General features: G+C 36.8%; 1 protein-coding gene across 1 annotated transcript in view; it reads right to left on the bottom strand.

The window, feature by feature from the left end:
- The window catches only part of galnt10 (UDP-N-acetyl-alpha-D-galactosamine:polypeptide N-acetylgalactosaminyltransferase 10 (GalNAc-T10)), a 97,057-nt gene that overhangs the window by 35,781 nt on the left and 39,099 nt on the right, over positions 1-22,177 (bottom strand). Inside the window, exon 4 of the mRNA XM_066716471.1 lies at positions 19,352-19,518. Coding sequence (XP_066572568.1) covers positions 19,352-19,518 — 167 coding nt within the window. The remainder of the gene's footprint in view (positions 1-19,351; positions 19,519-22,177) is intronic.

Below are 22,177 nucleotides of genomic sequence, written 5' to 3'. Positions count from 1 at the left end.
TGTGTGTCTAGAAAAGGCATTCTAATGGACGTCTCCTGCAACACTTTATGTTATAGTTGCAATTGGTCAAGGTGCTGAAGTCAAGGTGTGAACACATACAAATGCAACATGCTGCAGTATAATCTCCCAGGAGGATACTGATTGATGGGATATGCCTGAGCTCTTCATGCATGCTAATTGAATTCTAAGATAAGAGTATTTCAGGATAAAGTGGGGGGGAATCCAAGAAAATTGAAATACCTTTTAAAATAAGCATTTGTGTGAAATGAAAGTTGTATAATTTGTCGTCTTTCTTTGCACATAATAGTTACTTACAGCCTCAATAGCAACCGCCCATTACAACAAAGAAAAACCATGTCATTTCCTCCGTCAAATGGTCTAATGTGCAGCTGCAACCCATGCACCCATGATAGAGAGTAAAATAAAACTGAACAAAATAAAACCGTGTGTACAGAAAAACATTTGCGGACATGGAAAGCCTGACTGAGTTGCCACATTCTAAGTGACACACTGCCCTGTTCAAACAGTCACTCAGACAGACCTAGCTGAGGATAATAAAACAGTGGGTTTTCCTCTTCTGGCTAGCGTGAGTGATTTCAGCAGTGCTCACTCTGAAAGGGGATTATTTGAAAGCAAAATTGTCTGTATGAGATTGTGAGTATGTATGCGTGTGCTGTGAGAAGGACCATCTATCCCTATCTGAGATTAAAATATGGAAGACGTGAAATTTCCTGATGCCAAACTGCGATAAGACAGAAGTCTTAATTCTGGGCACAAATCTAAATGTTGATCATGTGCTGACAGGACTGAATAATGACAAGTTTAACTTCCACCCTAAGGAGATGGCACAGGACCTAGGTGTCATCTGTGACCCAGAGTCACACATTCAGCATGTGTCGAGATCATTTTTCTTCCAGCTTAGCAATATTGCTAAATTAAGGTCTTATCTTTTAATTATAATGACATTGAGAAATTAATACATGCGTGTGTTACATCTAGATTGGATTATTGTAATGCCAGTCTTTCTGGTAGCACAAATAGAGCTATTTCTGCACTTCAGTTCATTCAAAACGCTGCTGCTAGGATTTGAAATTGAAACAAAGAAACATGAACACACCACTCAAATATTAGCTTTTTTTCCCCACTGACTCCCAGTACGCTATAGGATAGATTTGAAACTCATATTGGCATTTAAAGCACTTAACCACCCCCTACTACCATATAAAGGAACTTAATAAATACCCTCCTGGTTGGGCACTGTGATCCCAGGAAGCCTGCTATTTGGTGATCCTAAAAATGCGCAAGAAAAATGGAGATGGCAGAGCATTTAGTTATAATGCCCATAAATTGGTGGAAGGATCTTCCAGCCTGTGTAATAGATGCTCCCTCTCAATTGTTTCAATACATTGTTCTAGTACTCAAAACCTGTCATTCTAAGGGTGATCCATGAACATGCTATGCACACCAGGCAACATTTTTCCAGTCTTCAACTGTCCAATTTTGGTGAACTTGTGCAAATTGTAGCCTCTTTTTCCTATTTGTAGTGGAGATGAGTGGTACCCGGTGGGGTCTTCTGCTGTTGTAGCCCATCCGCCTCAAGGTTGTACGTGTTGTGGCTTCACAAATGCTTTGCTGCATACCTCGGTTGTAACGAGTGGTTATTTCAGTCAAAGTTGCTCTTCTATCAGCTTGAATCAGTCGGCCCATTCTCCTCTGACCTCTAGCATCAACAAGGCATTTTCGCCCACGGGACTGCCGCATACTGGATGTTTTTCCCTTTTCACACCATTCTTTCTAAACCCTAGAAATGGTTGTGTGTGAAAATCCCAGTAACTGAGCAGATTGTGAAATACTCAGACTGGCCCGTCTGGCACCAACAACCATGCCACGCTCAAAATTGCTTAAATCACCTTTCTTTCCCATTCAGACATTCAGTTTGGAGTTCAGGAGATTGTCTTGACCAGGGCCACACCCCTAAATGCATTGAAGCAACTGCCATGTGATTGGTTGGTTAGATAATTGCATTAATGAGAAATTGAACATGTGTTCCTAATAATCCTTTAGGTGAGTGTGTGTATATATATATATATATATATATATACACACACACACACACACACACACATTATATATATATATACACACACGCATACATACATACATACATACATACACACGATTGATAAAAACACACACACACATTTTGGTGGGTGGATTTGTGGCACAGTTCAGTAGTAGAGGCATCCAGATGTTGCTTGCAGATTTAACAGCTAACTTTTTTTTACCTTTGTTTACTTTTTATATTTCAGAAGGAGGGAGAGAGAGACTGAGAATGAGACTAGAGAGAGGGAGTGGGGGAGAGGGAGAGAGGGTGGGGGGGAAGAGAGAGAGGTAGAGTGTCTGGGCGGCAGTGAGCAGGGTGCAGCAGACCCACCATCTGAAAGAGGTTTTTGAAATTCAATTACTGCCTAATGAAGAGCAAGGCATTCCCCTGTGTGAAGCTCAACCTGATAATTAGCTCAGTGCAGAGACTCGCCATCTCTCAGATGAGAAGTTTTAATATAATAATTCAAAGACTGACAATCTGCAGGGCATCTTTCCTTCATTGTGATGAATGTTGTTTTTTTTTTTTTTTTAATTCAAGCAGCCTGGCTTGATCAAAAATATGTAAATAGACTAACGATTTATTGAATTGAAGGCCACTACTCTACTTTCTTCCCTATTTCAACAACTTGCCTTGAAGGGACAGTGAAAGAAACAACAGATATTCAGGGTTTTAAAATCTATTGTTGCTTTGCTTAGTTCCTATGGCACAAACACAATCTCTTGTGTGTAGGATTATCATTATAATGAAGATGATTATTATGACAATTAATTACTTTAAGGGTAAAATATTTGCATTTCAAAACTATCCAGAAAAATAATTATACAAAAAATAAAACAGTCAGATATAATTAATTGTACCAATTAATGGCAAGAGTTAAGAGTTAGAATAATCAACTATTTACAAATTAATTCGTTACATCTACTAATATTTAATATTAATTAACAGTGGCGAGTAGAGTGTACACATGTATTACCTATCTAGGTATCCATTGTCTAAAAACTCACAACAAAATGTGTAACTGTAGTTGAAAGTATTCACACCCTTTATTGGAAACAATGTCATTTGGTAATTCATTTACTTTAATATAGTTCAATGATCTATATTTCTTTATCAAATAGGCTATATTGTTTTAGACTTTTAAACCCTGATTCAGGCTATAAGAACAGTTGACTGAACCGAGTTAAGACAGGAGGTATGTCCACTGGATTGCCACTACATTGATTTCTCCTCATTTCAAATCAGTCAGAATCCTTCATGGACTTTCGCTAGGATGCGTCAGTGATTAACTAGACACAGAAGTGTGTCAGTTAAGAGGTACTTTTGCTGACAAGTAATTTAAAGTACAGGTAAAATAATAACAGGAGGAATAATCCCTGAAATCTATTGTTGGAAGCACTGTGGAAAACATTTCTTAGATGTCCTATACTTATATCAGCTTCTTTGGCAGCATTCAAATCAAACCAGCCACTGCAAAAAGTCATATCGTGCTTTGTGCAGAACAGTACCAATATTACCAGGAAGAGGCTGGACTTGGGGGGGAAAGAAAAAAAAAAAAAATCTTCTTGTTCCAAGGTGTTTAATAGGTTATATAAACAGATTTATTCTCTGGCTGTTATTTCCAGCTCTAGCTTTGGATGGAGAATACAATATTTTGTGGCATTTAGGCAGCTGTGGATTGAGGCGTGAGTGCCTTAAGCTGCTGACGGTAGGGTGCAGCTGATGAAAACATGAACAGTTCACCTCTGCTGATTGCCTCAGACAAGACCATAGCAAGCCTACCAAAACAAAAATCAAAAACGGACCAAATCAAACAACCTGAAATTGGGGAGAGGAAAATACTCATTATATTCTGAAACACTACACAACGGTGTTAGTCATCAAGCAGGACATTTTGTGGAGTCCTTACAGAAGAATTAGCTTTTACCTACCTATTACTACTTAGTTATTTCACATCTTAAAACATTGACAATTAACAGTAATTAATGTTACATAACCGAAGTCTATTCCTATCCTTAATATTTAATCTTACCTAAGTCTTTTGTTCTTGGGAAGGCGCGTGTTTAAGTCAAGTAGTAGGCATTTCTTTAAGAAGAGAAAGCCTATTAACTTTTCCTTGACACCTTTACAAAATGGCATGCTTTCAAATATCTATACATGCATTTTACTACTCTGAAATTGACAGAATAATAAAAAAGATAATCTATGTTGCAAATAACTGCACGCCTCTCGTTTCTTGATGTGTAGGAATGTGCATTTAAAATAAAAGGCACATCAGGCTAAACTGTGAGAGCTACATTGCATGTGACCTTTTCTCTCAAACATCAAACAATATGCTCCCTAAAGCAGAGGGTGCAAGACACACACGATTACTCTGCACAATTAAATAATTTTAAAAGGCTCTCATTGTCCATATGTACTGTTTCACTGGGCACAGAGATGCAAAATCTATTCGGAAAGCTTCAAAAGACCAAACCAGAGTTAAATGACTAGAAGACTGCAGCACGCTCAAATATCAACCATCAGAAACTGCAGACATGTTTCTTGTATTATCGCTTAGTGTTTTAACTCGCATCCCTTCCCACTCAAAAAAATAAAATAAAATAAAATAAAAAGATCAGTTTAGAATTATTTACAAACCAGTCTTTCTCCAAAAATATTTTATACTACATCTACTATTGCTAATAATTCCTTTAGCAGGCTATTTTATCTAAAGCTACTTACAATACAGTTTTGTGCTTGCTGAACATTGCTTTAGGTTTGCTGGATGTGGGTTTTGGTTGCTGACAACTATTTATTGTAGGGGGAAGATTTTCTTCTTAGGCATTCTGAATGCTTCCTGGGGGTATTCTCTTTTCGGAAAACAATCTTCTGAATGCAAGATTGGGAAAATGTAGTTGCCTCCTGGGAATTGAAGTTGTGATTGGTGAATGGGTAGTTTTTGCAGGGTTTTCTCCAGCTTGGCAGAAATCAATGGTTTGTCTGTGGTTTCCTTTTCTATTTTCTTTTTTTTATCCTACTGACTTTTTATGTTTATTTTTCCTCTTTCTTGCGTTTCCCATTCACCTGCATTCATCCAACTTTACAAAACAATTCAGACGACCAAATGCCTCCAAAAATGAGATAAAAGGTCAAGATCTGAAAAATCTCATGTCATCTTATCAGGTAATTCCAGAGAAATAATTGGACAATCTTATTTCACACATAGCTCATGACAAAATATATTGGTTTTGCATGTGATCCAATTATCCTTTAGCAGCTAGAGGGTCAAAGGTCAACATTTTAACCCTCTAACATCTCACTTCATAGTTATCAATTTGCATTCAAACACACGGTCACTCACCATTTCACATATTTATAGATTATAGTTTTTTTCCCTCCTCCTCTTGAAGTACTAGCCTATATCTCCTTGTTAGATAATTCCAAACAAATACATCCATTCTCACTTTGTAGAACACAATAGTCTTCACAAAATATGTAATTCAAGGTTACAAGCCAGTATATGCCTTTTGGTCGACCGTCCCATCCAATTTTATAATCATGAACATACTCTTAAAACCCCATTACTACATTTTACTGTTAAAACTCTGTAACCAATCAGCAGCAGATACATAACATTGCCATTAACATTCATGTATTTCAACTGGCAAAACACATATATGCCTGAACAAATATGGAGGTTTGATTTGGAAATTCAATTCACACTTCCTTAGATGCATCTCTGTAACCATGGGGAAAACCTTTAGTTTATGGTTTCCACTGAGTAAAACACTGAATTAGCTGTAAAGATCTATTTAAAAAATATAATTCCCAAATTTGAGCAAAACAAACACCGGTTCTACAATTTTAAATGTTTTAAAATATTTTGCTCCTAATAAAGCATCCACTGCTATGTTGTTATCTATCAACATAATGCGAGGGTGAAGTTAAAAATTAAAATGTCTATGCATGTCTCCATGAGTATTGAAATGAAACCTCAAATTATAAGCAATAATGTGCATGCAATTGTGTTTCCAATTAACGTACATGTTCTTATAACATTAGCTATATATCTGTTGGAATTGTGCTGAATGAAACGGGCGAGAGAAGCGGCAAAATTCCAGATGAGATCACTTTGTACAATAGGAACATGGACATAAAACAAGATGAGAGTATAAACAAACTAGTTTTCAGAATTACATATTCTTTCTTCTACTGGTTTCCAAATAAATACTGTGCTAGCAACGATCTCTACTTTACAAGACTTGTTGAGCTTGACATTTGGAGAGTGTTAATCAAATCATCAATTTGCATGGACAGTGCTCAAGCAAAGCAGTCCAACAAGAAAATGTATTAAGGCATAGGTGTAGGTAGTGGTGGGAAGTAATTATGATTACAAAAAGCCTATCTACATTGTTTAATTATGTTTAAAATAACACATTAATTAGAAATTCCATCTGTGTGCTTTAAAATGAATTGAAATTTCCAAAGACTACTCCTCCAGAATTAATTAGAAACCGTGCTGACCTGCTAAGACATTTAGCAGCTATCATTTGACAGTTACTGCTGGTATTCCTGTACATCTGTACAAGGCAGACTAAGACCAGATTAAATTGTATTTGCTTCATTACACCTTTACATGATCAGAATCACAATCCCAGTGTGCCACTGTGCAGTAATCACTAGACATTAAACCCTCTTGCTTTGTATAGTATAGAACCATATCCCAACCATGTGGCATTTTGCAAAGCTGTCACCATTTTGATTTATGTCCAAAGGGGGGAAAAAATGATAATGAAAAAGGTTAAGTATCCTTTATGGCAGATTACATTGGCTGGATTTGCTTATAGCACAGACCAGCTGATGAAGAAACATTAGCATTAAAGTAATGGAAATGTAAAAGAGAAAAAGAAAATTAAAAGCCAAAAAGAAAAAGGAAAGAGCCGAAAGACAGATTGAGGCTACAGACTCAAGAAAGGCTATGAGAGATAGATGGACAGAAAGAAGTAAAGACAGACAAAAAGTGCTTTAAAATACTGTACTTTTGGCACAAAGGAAATCACTTTTCAGAAACAAAGGACTACTAACAAGGTTATTCAGAAAAGGGGTTAAAATTAATAAAAAATAAAAACAGTTGTATGCAAAAGTCTGGCTGATTTTCTAAGTGAAAAGAAGTTAACACAACCTCTACAGAGAGGAAAAAATAAAACGGTAAATGTGGCATGTGCAAATGTTTGGGCACCCTATCAGCCAGTACTTCGTAACACTCCTTTTGGTACAAATCACAGCTTCCAAATGTTTCTTGTAGCCTGCTAACAGTTTTTTTTCCCCCCACTCTTCCTTAGAGAATGCTTCTCGTTCAGAAATCTTCTTAGGTTGTCTTGCATGCACTGAATGTTTGAGATCTTCCCACAGATTGGGGACTGTGAAGGCCATTGCAAAACCTGAATCTTTCGTTTCTTGAAGAATTTCATGCTTGATTTTGAGGTATGTTTTGGATCATATGTTTTGGATCAATATCCAAATTCTTTTCATCTTCATTTTCTTCACTGACTGTGGGACATTAGCTTCAAGGATTTGTTAATAAATTAGTAGAATCCATTCTTCCCACAACCCCAAAGCATAATAGATACATCCCCATGCTTAATAGTTGGCTACATAATTCTATTCAAATGCTTCTCCTTTTTTTTTTTTCTCTCCAAACACACCTTTGGTGATTGTGGACAAAGAGTTGATTTTTTACTTCATCAGACTACAGCACTTGGTTCCAAAACACCTCTGGCTTATCGAAGTGTTGTGTTGCATACTTCAGATGTTGACTTTTGTGATTAGATCGCAGGTAAGGTTTCCTTCTGATGACTCTTCCATCATTTTTGTGCAAGCAACGTTGCAGGTGCTTTGCAGTGATATGGAACATTTGCTTTGAATTCCTGACCTGTCTACGAGCAGTTCTATCACAGATTTTAATTGGTCTCCCAGATCTTAAGAACATAAGAACATAAGTTTACAAATGAGAGGAGGCCATTCATCCCATCGTGCTCGTTTGGTGTTCATTAATAACCAAGTGATCCAAGGATCCTATCCAGTCTATTTTTAAATGTTCCCAAATTTTCAGCTTCAACCAGATTGCTCCAGATTGTGACAACTCTCTGTGTGAAGAAGTGTCTCCCGTTTTCCGTCTTGAATGCCTTGAAGCCCAATTTCCATTTGTGTCCCCGGGTGCGTGTGTCCCTGCTGATCTGGAAAAGCTCCTCTGGTTTGATGTGGTCGATGCCCTTCATGATTTTGAAGACTTGGATCAAGTCCTCACGTAGTCTCCTCTGTTTCAGGGTGAAAAGGTTCAGTTCCCTCAGTCTCTCAGTAGGACATTCCCTTCAGACCTGGAATAAGTCTGGTTGCTCTCCTCTGAACTGCCTCTAGAGCAGCGATATCTTTCTTGAAGTGTGGAGCCCAGAACTGTACACAGTATTCCAGATGAGCTCTAACTAGTGCATTGTACAGTCTGAACATTACTGCCCTTCCACAGATTCCACAGTTTTGACAATATACCCTAACATTGTTTGCCTTTTTTATTGCTTTCCCACATTGTTTGGATGGAGAAAGTGAGGAGTCCACGTAGACTCCTAGGTCTTTCTCATGCGTTAATCTTGACTTCAACAGTTACCCTTAACTTCCATTTCTAAATGACATTTCGGACAGTGGAAATTGTAAGCAGGAAGCATTTCGAAATCTTTTTATAGCCTTCCTCTGCTTTGTAAGAATTAATAATCTATTTTCTGATTCTCAGTCAGCTGCTTAGAGGAGCCCATGGTTGTTGAGTGTAAGCACAACACCCTGAGAGGTCGAAGAGTCAGAGAATTTACTAAGCTCTGGCATTGTCATCACCTGACTAGGCTTAATGAATCAATTAAGTGTTGTAAGGTCTCAGAAAAGTGGATAAACTGGAAGGGTGCCCAAACTTTTGCACATACATTTATAGTATAGATTTTTTCCAATCTGTTAAATTCAGCAATAAATAGTAACTGTGCATTAACATTTGCAGAAATATGTCAAGTTTAAGTTTGTTTGCTGCAGAAGTTGTCAAGAAAACATGTAATTTGGACAGGGATGCACAAACTTTTGCGTACAACTAAATAACACCACTAACTAGCAATTGCTGCTGATAATGAAAAATAGCAGTGTGCCTTATTCAAGCTTTTATATAAAGTACATTCATATTTTACCATATTCTTTACACTATAAAATATAGTCTACCTCCCCCAAGCCACTCCATTAAAATTTTTTTTTTAAAATTATTCAGGCAGTACAGCACTGCAAAGGGACATCACTTATGAGGACGTTTATCCCACACTTAAGTTTTAAAACCTAAAACCGCAGAAGGAATAATCTCATCGGTATCAGCACTTAAGAGGTAAACTGAAGTACCTGAATAAGAATAAGTGTCAGAGTTAATGGTGCTCTATGAACAATGTTGGTGATACAGTCATGAAAATTGTACAAAACTGCTCCACTGTGTAAATGGAGAAATGGTGCCAGTGGGTACCAAACACTAATGTTAATATTACACTGTATATGTATGTTGAAGGTGGTTTATTAAGCATTACGGCAAGTGAATTCTATACAGAACTGTAATCTAACTGGGATTCCAAGCATTGCCAAAGCCAAGCATTGTTACCAATAGAATACAAAGAATATCAACTATACAGGCCTTACAGTCAGTAATGTCTGTGCCCACATTTATATCCTTTACTACTCATTTGCCACCACTTTACACAATGTAATCAACGACAGTCTTGCGATTCAGAGGTGGACTGCACTGCGAGAAAGAATATCTTCACGTCCTCTGTGGCTATCCTTCCTGCTTAGAATGGAGTCTGGACAGTGTACAAAGCATTAGGATTCATTAAGGCAGTTATGTCAGACTAATGGAGTCTAATGTGGAACAATGAAAAATGACATGCATGTTGCAGCAGAAAATGAAAGAGCAAAGCAATGGAAGGTTTCAATATACAATTACAGTGCCTTGACATTTAATTTGTTCTACATTTTGTTTTCTCAGATTCAGAATTTGAAGAAATATTCATTTTTCCCCCACCACTGATCCACAAAGCCTTGAGCACCATGTCAAATTAAGAGAGATTTCAAAAGCTTTCAACAATTTACAAAAAAATAAAAAAGTATGTCCAATCTAATGCATCAAAATACCAGGTTGTAAGACTTAAATGTGGAAAAGTGTGTGGGGGGAGTGGGGCTGAATACTTTTTCAAGGCACTTGTATACAGCAGCATAAGTCCTGCTCTCCAGTGATTCAGTATTAGTGACCCCATATTAAATGGGTAAACATTTATATATCCTTATTGTTAAGGGGGATTTGCCATTATACAAAATTAGCAGCAAACTCAGTTACTTAAATCAAATTAAAAGCTGAACTAATACTTCGCTAAATAGGCTGTTTTTAGTCACATGCCGACAGTGTCAAACATTTCTGTTATGGAACAATACATTGGAATGGATATGAAGCTAAATTCCTATATGTCATGATGTTTGTGCCCTGAATGTAGCCTGCCCGTCTCCACACTAGGAGATGACACCTCCTGGGTTAACCCTTTTGTTATCAGAACACTCAACACACAGAGAGGGTGGTTGAGTCCTCATAAATCTGCGGACACATGTAGATCAACCATCACCCACCGGATGGACATCCGACCAATCAACGGTGCTGGGCTATCCCCTTACTAGGAAGGCCAATGAGGAAGCACCATATTACTTGGATCATAACCCCAAAAATGTGAACTGTCCAATCACCACAGACAAGAAAAGTGTATGACAAGAGCTAGTGTGATCAGTTCACAAAAAGGTTCCAAAGGCTCTCACACACGGGTTCAGAGCTTAGTGATCCAACAGTTTCTGAACAGGATCTGAAGAGATAAGAATTTAAAGAAGTTTGCTGAATTTGCTCTTGATCAAAGCTTCCAACATGTAAAATACTAACACAACTAGATTGTGTCAGACTAACAATTAATTAAAATGAACATTCGTTTTAATTAATTATAGTCACTGAATCTCCAAAGGACACTTGCCATATATACTATTAGTAGCTCTGGCTAATTACTTTGCACCTCTAGTATTATTAGTTTAGTTTGTGTATGACTACAATTTGATATTGGTTCTTGTTTGAACTTGTTTGAGCTTTGGACTCTACGCATTAAGGAACTCCCTATTTCCAAATATAGTTAGTCTGTTGCCAATTGTTGTGGTCACCAACACTACCAGAATCACAGAAGAGCTTGAATACATTCTGATAAATGTTTTGAAGGGCAACATTTCCAGTCACATTAACATTAAAAAAGTAGTTTTCTAAAAGCTTCTAACATCTTTTGACTGTGTAGGATGGGGAGCTAATGACTTAATTTTGAAAAGCTTTAAAGCTTGAAAAGCTTTTTTCAACAGACAAAATGTAAGAAGCTGAAGAGGGGAAAAATTAACTCTTAAAATCAAACTGGACTCTGCATTAAACATGGCCCTCACTTGCAGATGGGTTGGGGACCATGTTTGCATAAAGACATTAACTGGGTACAGCTCTCGTCCAGAAACGGATTTGCCAGTCAAGCTTGCAGACACCCAGGAGTCGGGTATAACTGTTGTTTGCTTGTCTGCATATTTAACAATGGAACCCTGAAACAAAAGGTATGCAACTGCCTGCTATGGTAGGAATGGGATGTCTGTCTCAGAAAGTGGTCAATCAAGCATGCACATCTCTAGTCCATTTCTGTCTCGCCTTACACCAATATCATGATTGGCTGTCGCAGGTCCCTCCAAGTACACTGTGTGCCACTGTGTATTTGGCTGCATTTCTGCCAATGCTTTAAGAGTTGCTTTAAATCGCTTCATGAGTGGTTCTTCACTTGCATGCATTGAATAAAATATTCGGAGCGGAGAATTTGTGGATAATGGAGAGTAAATCCACTACAAAGCCTACTCATAAGCTATGTAAAATTTAGCCTACAACTTGGGATCAGAATTTTTAAAAACTTTAGCGAAGGAAAACAATGAATTACAGGGCTGAACTGTGTAACTAAACTCTCTGGTAATGCAATGAAGAAGTCAGTGTGTTTCTGGGGAACAAGACCTGCAAACTTAAGGGTTTAGTTTTGTATATGTTAACTAGACAAGGTATTACAGACCTGGGGGAAGATGATCACATTTCACTGAATCGTGAACTTTTAGTAGTTTATTCCTTGTGTGAAACTATTTTAGGAAACAGCAGAGTTCAGCATATGCCATACAGTGTTCAGAAACGGGTTTAAAATGTGGAGCAAATGCTGAAGATCCCACAACAGGATTGAATAACTGCTTTGAAGGATTTTCATGCTGTATCATTTTGAAAAGTCTGGGGAATATGCACTTGTAACTGAATGCGTTATTTTATTTTTTTATTTTTTGGAGGCTGTACATTTTAAAGAACCACATTTTTAATTATTAATACCTAACACTATCATTTTTTGCTGATGGCCTTTGGTGAGAAATTAACAAATAAAAACAGTAGGCCTCCAGATAAGCCATGGGAATTAAAAAACAAAAATCTTTGGACAAAATGTTTCTGGGTATGTCCGTTATAAAAGAAAAACAAAAGACATTTTAATTTCTTAATAAAAAATAGTCCCAGGGGAAAATAAATAGCCTACATTAAAGCAGGAAGATCAAACAGAGTAAAAGCGGTGATCATTTTTAATGTTAATGTACAGTGCATAATTCTGATCAGTACCAAAACAATAGAGTCCCTATTTATTACAGGTATGTCTATACTGGTTAGAACTACAACTACACTAGGGCTGCTGATTTGGAATCACGGACGAGTCACGGAATCAGGCATTGCAAACAGGATGGTTTAAAGAACAGAATTTTCATAACTTGCTTGCTTCCTGATTTTTGAACTTGACTCAACGAAATGACATGAGTAAAACTATTTTTATTTTTATGGTGATTCAACATAGCAACAATGTGAATAAAGAAAAGAGCAATCTGAGAATGTTTTCTGAACTGGATACAAGAACTACTGTGCCAGTCTTTGACAAATATTCCATATGAACACATTTTTTACACATTAGTTAATTCATAATATATCACTGTATGGAGACTGCATTAAAGCTGTTGACTGAAAAGCCAGGTTCCCAGCTCTGTTGCTTCATATGGGTTATGGTGAAATGCTGCAGTGTGTGGAAATGTGTATTCTCATCTGAAACATAACCTGCAGCACACAAACCTTCCCAAACTGACAAAGGTACCTAAATCTGAGGGAACACCAAATCTATATGTTGCTATACAAATGTAGAAACAGTGTTTTGTTTCTTGTAACATCAACTGATTTTTGATTTTGTAGAAGCAAAATGATGTACTGGAATTATTTAACCAATCAAAGTTGTGAGAAAAGTCATGTGACTACCTGCTTCGCCACCAGAAAAATTAATAAAAATGTTGATGGGGTGAAAGCTGAAACCAGTGTGAGACTATCAGGACTAGGAGACTCCACCTTGATTTTTTTCAGGGTGGATATATGTATTTGTACTTATAAGCAGTAGAGGCCCATCAATAAGTATTAAAAGGTCTCCTAATTTGACAAGGTGAATAGTTGCAGAATTAGTTTGACAGCAACTTCCTGATCCAATGACCCGATTTGGTATTGTTGTTAATTTATTTTGGGATATTTTAATTATGTTGAACGGACACTGAGTGGGCAAATTGTATTTTGTATGTATTCATTAATTCATATATTAATTTGTATGGGAGCGTTCATTTAAATGTCAATGGCACAGTCGCAGATTTGGTGACTCGACTCGATCTTCTGTGACTTGGACATTTTAAATGACGAGTGGTCCTGAATGCTGCATATAATAAATTAAATATATTTTGGTTATTTTACTGTATTATGATACTAGAAAAACATTACTTATGGTAAAATTACATTTAATTCTAAGTAAAATGGGAAAGTGGAAAAATAAATAAAATAAAGTAAGGAAAACCAGAAAATTGGGCACAATTTGTATTACAGCAACTCCAGTAAAGATTGATAAGCAATACTGTATGATTAAATGGTTACCTAAAATGATGATTGGAACGACACCCAGTTTCCGATGTCTACACCCAGGTGTCCCTCGGCATGTCTGGGCCATACCCTCCACCTAAACACTGCTGCCTGCGTTTCCATTGCATTTGTTAGGTACAGCTGCCCCAGGAAGTGAATGTGAGACACGAAAGGTCAAAATGTATTCTGGGATACTCAGCAGTCTGGGATTAATGTCTGACTAATAGTCTGAATACTATTCATACCGTAAACCTTAAAATGCAATAAACTTAATGTTTGTGATATTTAACAGTCAGTCTTAGTCTTTCACTTTTTGGTATAAATATATGCAAACATGAAATGTACAGTCGACTCCAGATAATTGCATAGGCTTGGGAATGCCGTAACTTGCCATGCACTTACTGGAATATGCATTTATCCGGAACAAGTTATTAAAATATAAAACCTTGACAATATAGTCTATGCACAGTTGTATGTGTGTATAGGACTTTTTTTTTTTTTTTTTTTTTTTTTTAAATCAAATTTATCACCAGTATGGTGCACAGTGGGCTTCAGCTAACAAAAGCCTAAAATTATAAAATCGGTTACTACAGGCCCCTTTGCTTATGGTACCCAAAGCACAAAAATAGTCAGAAATCGGTAGTGAAATATTTTATTAAAGTACAACAACTCAATAAATCAGACTGAGATGTAGTACAGAATATTGCACAGTTCCAAAGTAAACGCAGCGTCTTAGCAACACAAAAGAAAATATAGGCTACCAAAAATAGCTTTGAGAACTTCACAAAACAAACGGTAATGTCTTTGTCATACACCTCAAATGTACTGATGAATTTTGGTAGCTCACATCTTCACAGAAAAGTAATGTAATAAAATGTAAAATGTAATGAGTTATAATGAAAAATGTTTGAACTACTCTATAGTCAATGAAAATAAAGTGTGTAGCTGGTAAAGTTTCAATATATAAGTATGAAAGAAATTTTAAGTCTGAACTTTACTGTAGTGGACAGCACTGCATAATTATCAGCTGTGAAATGCATTGTGAAATTGTGAACAGGACCACACAACCTTATTCACTAATCCGAATTATGCATTAAAACGATATTTAACCGAAGCATGTTTCCATTAAAAACAATGTCTTACTGCTCTAAGCAACTGATCCTGTAAGGCACTTTCCAACCATACATTAATAAGTGCTCTGATTTCATTGTCTTCCCAAGGGAATCACACATTCTTTCTTGGGAAATGTTATTATTGCATTTCACATTGGTAGCGGCCACCATTATTGTAGTTACAATTTCAAAATGCAGTGACGTTGCATCCAGCTACGTAACAGGACGTAATGTTATGTCCCCTAAACCAGTTTGTGACTCCGCGGGTACAATGTATGAATCTAAGCCTACTGAAACTAGTCTGGGCACAGGCAGAGGAGCACCTGAGCAACAGTGGAAATGTCTGGACCAAAACGGACAGGCCGAAGAGCACCTAAATATGGCCAGTGAAAAAGTGATACTATTGTAAAACCAATACATTTTTGTAACTTAAGCTTACATAGCAACTACGCTTAAAATGTCATTATACATTAACCAGTATAAATACTAAAACTAAAAATAAATAAATAAATAAATAATGTAACAGTACTTTTGTTCAGGTTCAATTTCTGAATTTCTCCAAATACATTTTTGGTCTGCTAACCAAACAGTAAATGGAATTTGCCAAAAGCAGACAAACAGTAATAAGTAAATAAATAGAATTCCTGTATTTAAAGATTAAGCATATGGTTATGTAAATACCAGCTGTAAGAAACATTTCCTTGAAGCAGTGTAGTTGGGATTTATGATCAATAACACAACAAATGGTTCAATTTGAGTGCACTACCATTTATTGAAAAGAAAGAATGAGTAATTTTGTTCCAAAAGTAAACTGAAAGAAATCCAAAGATTGAAGCATCTGTGGTACAATAAATAAGTAAATAAAATATATAAAAGAAATCTGCAGGCATGAATGCAATCATGAAAAAAAATCCATCTGACTAAGTGTTTAATCAGAGCTTGAGCCTTCATAGAAGTTTAGATAATAGTGGAAAATGATTTTTTTTTTCTCCATTCAACAACCTAATTGGATCACACAGATACACCACGGCTACAGGTATTGCTGACATAATATGAGTTGACAGTTTCACTGTTAAAGACGCTTCAGCCTTCATACAAATTTTGTTTGACTTTATATGCCACACAGCAGATGGGGAGTGGGTCTCATCAATAAATGAAACAATTTTGAGCCTGGTAGCTAAAAAGAAGCCAACCAGTGCTGGTCTTGAAAGTGCCTGTTCTGATAGAAATAGAAGGTTATTTCTTAAAACCGAAATATCACTAATAAGCACCGTTCTAATTTTAGTATCATAAAATGTCTAAAATTAGAAATCTAGCCGTACAAATATTTAAAAGGTGGGTTTTCAATCCCAAAGTCTTGTTTTTGCCGTTTTGAAATATTGACTAACTGAGGTCACATATATTACAGGTCAATACTTGACTTGTTGCCACCACAAATTTGCCTTACTTTTACAACCTGGTTGTAAAATGTATACATAATTTAAACACCAATGGGGTAATAGAGTAGTTAGAGTAAGAAAGACAACACTGATTTTATGAAATACTGCTCAGTGTTGCTTTACGGACAGGTAAAAAGAGGACTGTTGACGCCCAATACATGGAGTAAAAGCTGGGCTTGAGCAGACAGGAGTTGAATTACAGACATTATTTGTGCGTAATAAAGCGTAACTCAAAGCAGTGAACATATTTTATGTTAAATGACTTTCCACAAAAAGGGATTTTTCAATTTTTTTTAAAGGGTAAATACAAATCAAAGTATAACTGCACTTCATACACATTTCAAAGGTTCCCACTAAATGAAGGGTCAGGAAAATACAGTGAAACTACAGCACTAAGCAGAGGCCCGTTTGTTTTGAAAAGATCAACACAGAGTCAAACTATTGTTATTTGGTACATGTAAACAAAACAGAAAATCAACACATTCAAAACACACTTTTAATTTGTGTAGAGATCAATATCAAATGTTTAGAATCTGATGTTGTATTGTATTATATAAATGGGAGGGTTCATTTTTCAGCTTGGAAATTAACCCTCCACTTTATATAATACAATACATTTTAGATTTCCAGTATTGGGCTGGCGTTTTCTGGGAGGAGAATGAAACACACTGAGCTCTACGGCACTTCGATTGACAACACGCTGCAAGAGATTATATTGATGCATCAGCACTGTGGGAAGAAATTAGGTAAACTGATCTGACTGGTGAGACAAGAGGAAATCTTAGACTAACAACATTTTTAGGTTAAATCAGTTGATCCCAATTAAAATCAAATCAATTGAATGTACGACTCTCAAAACCTGACAGCTAATACACAACGATTTGAATGAACTTACTCTCACCAGCTCATGTTCTAACCCCTGTTAATGAACCGAATGCACATAGTTTTGTGTAGCACTTTGTGCTACTACACGTATGCTTTACTATAATACACAATATGCACAGGAAGTGTATAAACCTCATCTGACCAGTATGACCTGTATAGTCTGAAAATTGTATTTGTGGAAAGCAATTATATGATACATGACAGGCTGCACAACAAAGGCATAACTATAAATAGATTTATACCAAAGCCTAATGCATGACATGATTGAGAAATCAAATGCTAAGTATAAAATGTGCTGTTATTCTGTTCTAACATTGAATCTTAAAGTGCTAATTGCACTTTTCTTGTAAAATCATATTAATAACGTCAAACAAATAAAGAAGTAATTCAACTGCTATGCCCTAGATGTCCCTGCAGCATCCCCCCATCATACGATTTCAATTCACAATTAAGAAATCAACAAATTGAGCTATGACTCAATAATAAAAAAATGTATAAACAAAACAAATTAGTTTAATAAACTAACAATTTGTAAACTGATTGAATACATTGATGCATTTAAAGAAACACAAAGAGACCTAAACATGTAGAAAAAACATTGCCATCAAAAAGAGTTTAATTCAGCTAAAGCACACAACAACATAGCCTACACCTTGTATTGTGTATATTAGGGGATATAATTTATTTAGAAAAACTTGTAATTTACTCTTAGACCACACTCAAATGTCAACAATAGCCTGGAAAAAAGCATTGAAATGAAAGGCTGAGATTGATGGCTATTAAACGACCTCCTCCAGTAAGCACATAACTTTTTCCCCTTATGACGCTGATAACATGTCATTTTCATTTTGACAGAGGCATTTGTTTGTGCTAATATGCCCCTGAAAAAAAATAATCCCAAACTACATGCATTTCTGACCAAACATGTAATTTATGGAGCAGGTCTACTGAAAAGGGAATATTTACCCTGAATTCAAGAAAAAAAATTTACATCTGGTAAAGATGTCTGAAAGTGCACCTATAGTTACTGATGAGTGCAAAAATATCAGTGGTTTTGCATTTTGTTAGTTCTTCAAGAAATACTGAATACCTCCAAACTGAATGTAATATTAACCTAAACATTTAAATCTGCATTATGTCAATTGTTCATTGGAGGCACAAGACATTGTGAAATGTTCAAATGCATTTGAAGTTCATTTTGATAATCAATAATCAAAAAAAAAAAAAATTTAAAAAAAAAAAAAATTAAATAATGAGAACCAAGCCTTTTGATATGAAAAATCAGTCACTGTGACCTAATTGTTTTAGTGAAATGCTTATTTGAAATACATCAGATGCTTAATGGATTCATGTCGTGATTTCGGTAAACAAAACGCAGAGCTTAAAATACAAATTGAGCTGCTCAGTTGAACAACATGAAATTTGGGCAGCCATCTGAAAGGAGTAGATTACCAATCAACTTGCTGTAGGATACTAATGGAAAAGAAAGTGTTAAATCTTTTTAATTGGTTACTGTACAACGTCAAGCTTTTTAAACGGTACCGGAGGGGGACGGGGGACGACGACAAGGGGGAGAAATAAATAAATAGCATTACTACATTCCGGCATACATTTTTTTTTTTTTTTAAAGAAAGGTTGAAATTACCATTACAAAGCCCTCAAGTTTACCCATTTGTATTCTTACACTCTTCTTCAACCATTATTTTGACACAGCTGTGGAGTCAGATTCAACACCAGGTAAATTCCTTACCTTTGTCACTGAAGTCATCTACAAGAATGACCTCGGCCACCAGTTCAGGAGGGGAGCGGTTTAGTACACTGTGTACAGTTCGGAGCAAAGAGGACCAGCCCTCGTTGTGGAAGGGAATTATGATACTTGTGTTGGGCAGCTTTTCCAGGTAAAGCTTTTGTTTGCAACTGGTGGGAAAAAAAAAAGAGAAAAGATAATATTAATAAAAAAAAATATCAACATCTGTAATCACTACAAACAGAGCTCCAGAACTACAGTACATTAAAGTCCTGTACAAACTTATTTGTGTTAATACTGCTAAGGAAATTGACCGTTTTGCACGGATAGCTCGGTTTTCGTGATGTACTCTTCGGCTGATCTCTCATTTAACATTGAAGAGCGGCTGCATACACTATTGCACAGGAAAGCTGTCACCCATCTGAGCTCTCAGTGGCAGTTCCTTGAAGGCAGTTCACAATGGTGTCACTGGGAGAAGACGCTTAGATGTTGGCTGGGTAATTATGACACTAGTGACTCCCTGCGAACCTACAGGTTCACATTGTTAGCAGTTACAGCTGCTTCAAATCCTCCCGATTGGTGCAATATCTTGGCCTAGGGGGCATGCAGGGCCTGTAAGTAGGAAAAAGCCAGCTGATGGCTTTGACGGTGTACGTTTCTGGAGGGCCTGTGCCTTGTCTAAGCTTCTGCAGAAACACCGAGTCCTAGCGGTAGCTATTATGTGGAGCAAGCATGTAATCTGAACCCCATTTTAAAGGGAATTATCTGTGTTCATGACCCCCTGGAAAGTAGATGGATAAAAACCAGACCTTATTAAGACGGTCTGGATGATTGACCATTTTAACTCTCTGAATAAAATGAACTGACTGTACATGTTCTCCTGTCGATTCTCTAATGTGCCCCACGCCTCATACTAGCAATCTGAAATGACAGCACTTGCCTGTCTTCTGTGCCTATTTTTAGACATCTAAGGAGGCATGACTGTCTTGCCAAAAAAAGAAAAAAGAAAAAACAAGAACTAGATCACTCTACAGAATTATAAAATTGCATGTGCGAAGTATAGATAACCACCCGGCACACTGAATGAGCGATTAATGCATTTGTCAATCACATGCCATGCTGGAGCCCAAAGGCCAAACAGGCGCAGGGTTGGCTCAGAAGACAGGTGTGTTCTGCAATCACTCTGCCCATACATCCCAGCAAGACATTTACAATTTAGAATGAGGGCAGTAATGTTCAGATTGTACAATGCACTAGTTAGACCTCATCTGGATACTGTGTACAGTTCTGGTCTCCACACTTCAAGAAAGATATCGCTGCTCTAGAGGCAGTTCAGAGGAGAGCAACCAGACTTATTCCAGGTCTGAAGGGAATGTCCTACTGAGAGACTGAGGAACTGAACCGTTTCACCCTGGAACAGAGGAGACTACGTGGGGACTTGATTCAAGTCTTCAATATCATGAAAGCCATCGACCACATCAAACCAGAGGAGCTTTTCCAGATCAGCAGGGACACACGCACCCGGGGACACAAATGGAAATCAGGCTACAAGGCATTCAAGACGGAAAACAGGAGACACTTCTTTACACAGAGAGGCGTCACAATCTGGAACAAACTCCCCAGCGATGTGGCTGAAAATAGACTGGATAGGATCCTTGGATCACTTAGTTATTAATGGACACCAAACGAGCACGATGGGGTGAATGGCCTTCTCTTGTTTGCGTTTGTAAACTTTATGTTCTTGTGTTTGATGCAGAAATATGGCACTGCATTATCTGGAGAGGAAACCTATCTCCAACAATGGCTTTCTTGGGTTTGTCTTCAATCTGTAGGTTGGAAAAAGAGTAACAATAATGTTTCTGGAGGTTGAGGGGGGAGGGGAGATATAAATTAATACCTTTATGTGACATTTTCCCAAATGTTTGTTTCTATAATAATTAAAAGGGTATGCTGGGGTGACTTTCAATATAAGCAAAATTGATTATCTTCTGTAAAACTGAAAGTGCTAGCAGAGCAACAGGAAGCAGACAAAGTGACCAATTTATACTTGTAATTGCAGTTCTAGTTATTAAGTAATTATATATAGTTCAAGACCAGTTTAGGTGATCCTATTGGGAAAAAGTTAAAATAACATCAACAAGCATCCAATCATGTGATTTATATCCTACATAGTACAGAACAGTTAAATATTAAAAGATTCTAGTGCTGATGATCTAGACTAGGGGTTCCCAAACTTTTTTGACCCAGGGATCCCTTTGCCGGCCAGATTTTGTCCGAGGACGCCCACCTACAAAAGGATGGTGGTGGAAAGGGGGGGCGCTGACGGTAAAAATGCGGACCCCAGTTTGGGAACCTCTGATCTAGACTATTTTATCTCTTTGCTCCAAATTTTGAGTGTGTTGGTATGCATGGATCTTATTTCAGTGTAATGCGTTGATGCAGACTGGATTATTTAGTCAGTCGCTTAAAAAGCTAGGTACACCCTTTTTCTATCAAGCTGCTTGTAATTCCTAATTCTTTCAAAGCCTTAAGAAAATCTAGGTTTCATCAGCCAATCAAAATAAGCAGCTCTTCTGTGAACCTGTCCTCATGTTTTACATCACACAGACTCTTTGAATGCCTGCGTTTTTGTGGGAACAGCCTACTATTCAGAATATGCCCATTACATGGATCAGATTTCCTTTAGTTTTATGAATGCTACAGGAATATTCCACCCTCAACAGTCCATATTCTCATATATATATATATATATATATATATATATATATAGATATATATATATATATATATATATATATATATATATATAGATATAGATATATCACACAC

The sequence above is a fragment of the Amia ocellicauda genome, chromosome 11 (genome assembly GCF_036373705.1).
Source record: "Amia ocellicauda isolate fAmiCal2 chromosome 11, fAmiCal2.hap1, whole genome shotgun sequence".
In the NCBI taxonomy this organism is placed as follows: Eukaryota; Metazoa; Chordata; class Actinopteri; order Amiiformes; family Amiidae; genus Amia; species Amia ocellicauda.
This window is presented reverse-complemented; position numbering and strand designations above follow the sequence as displayed.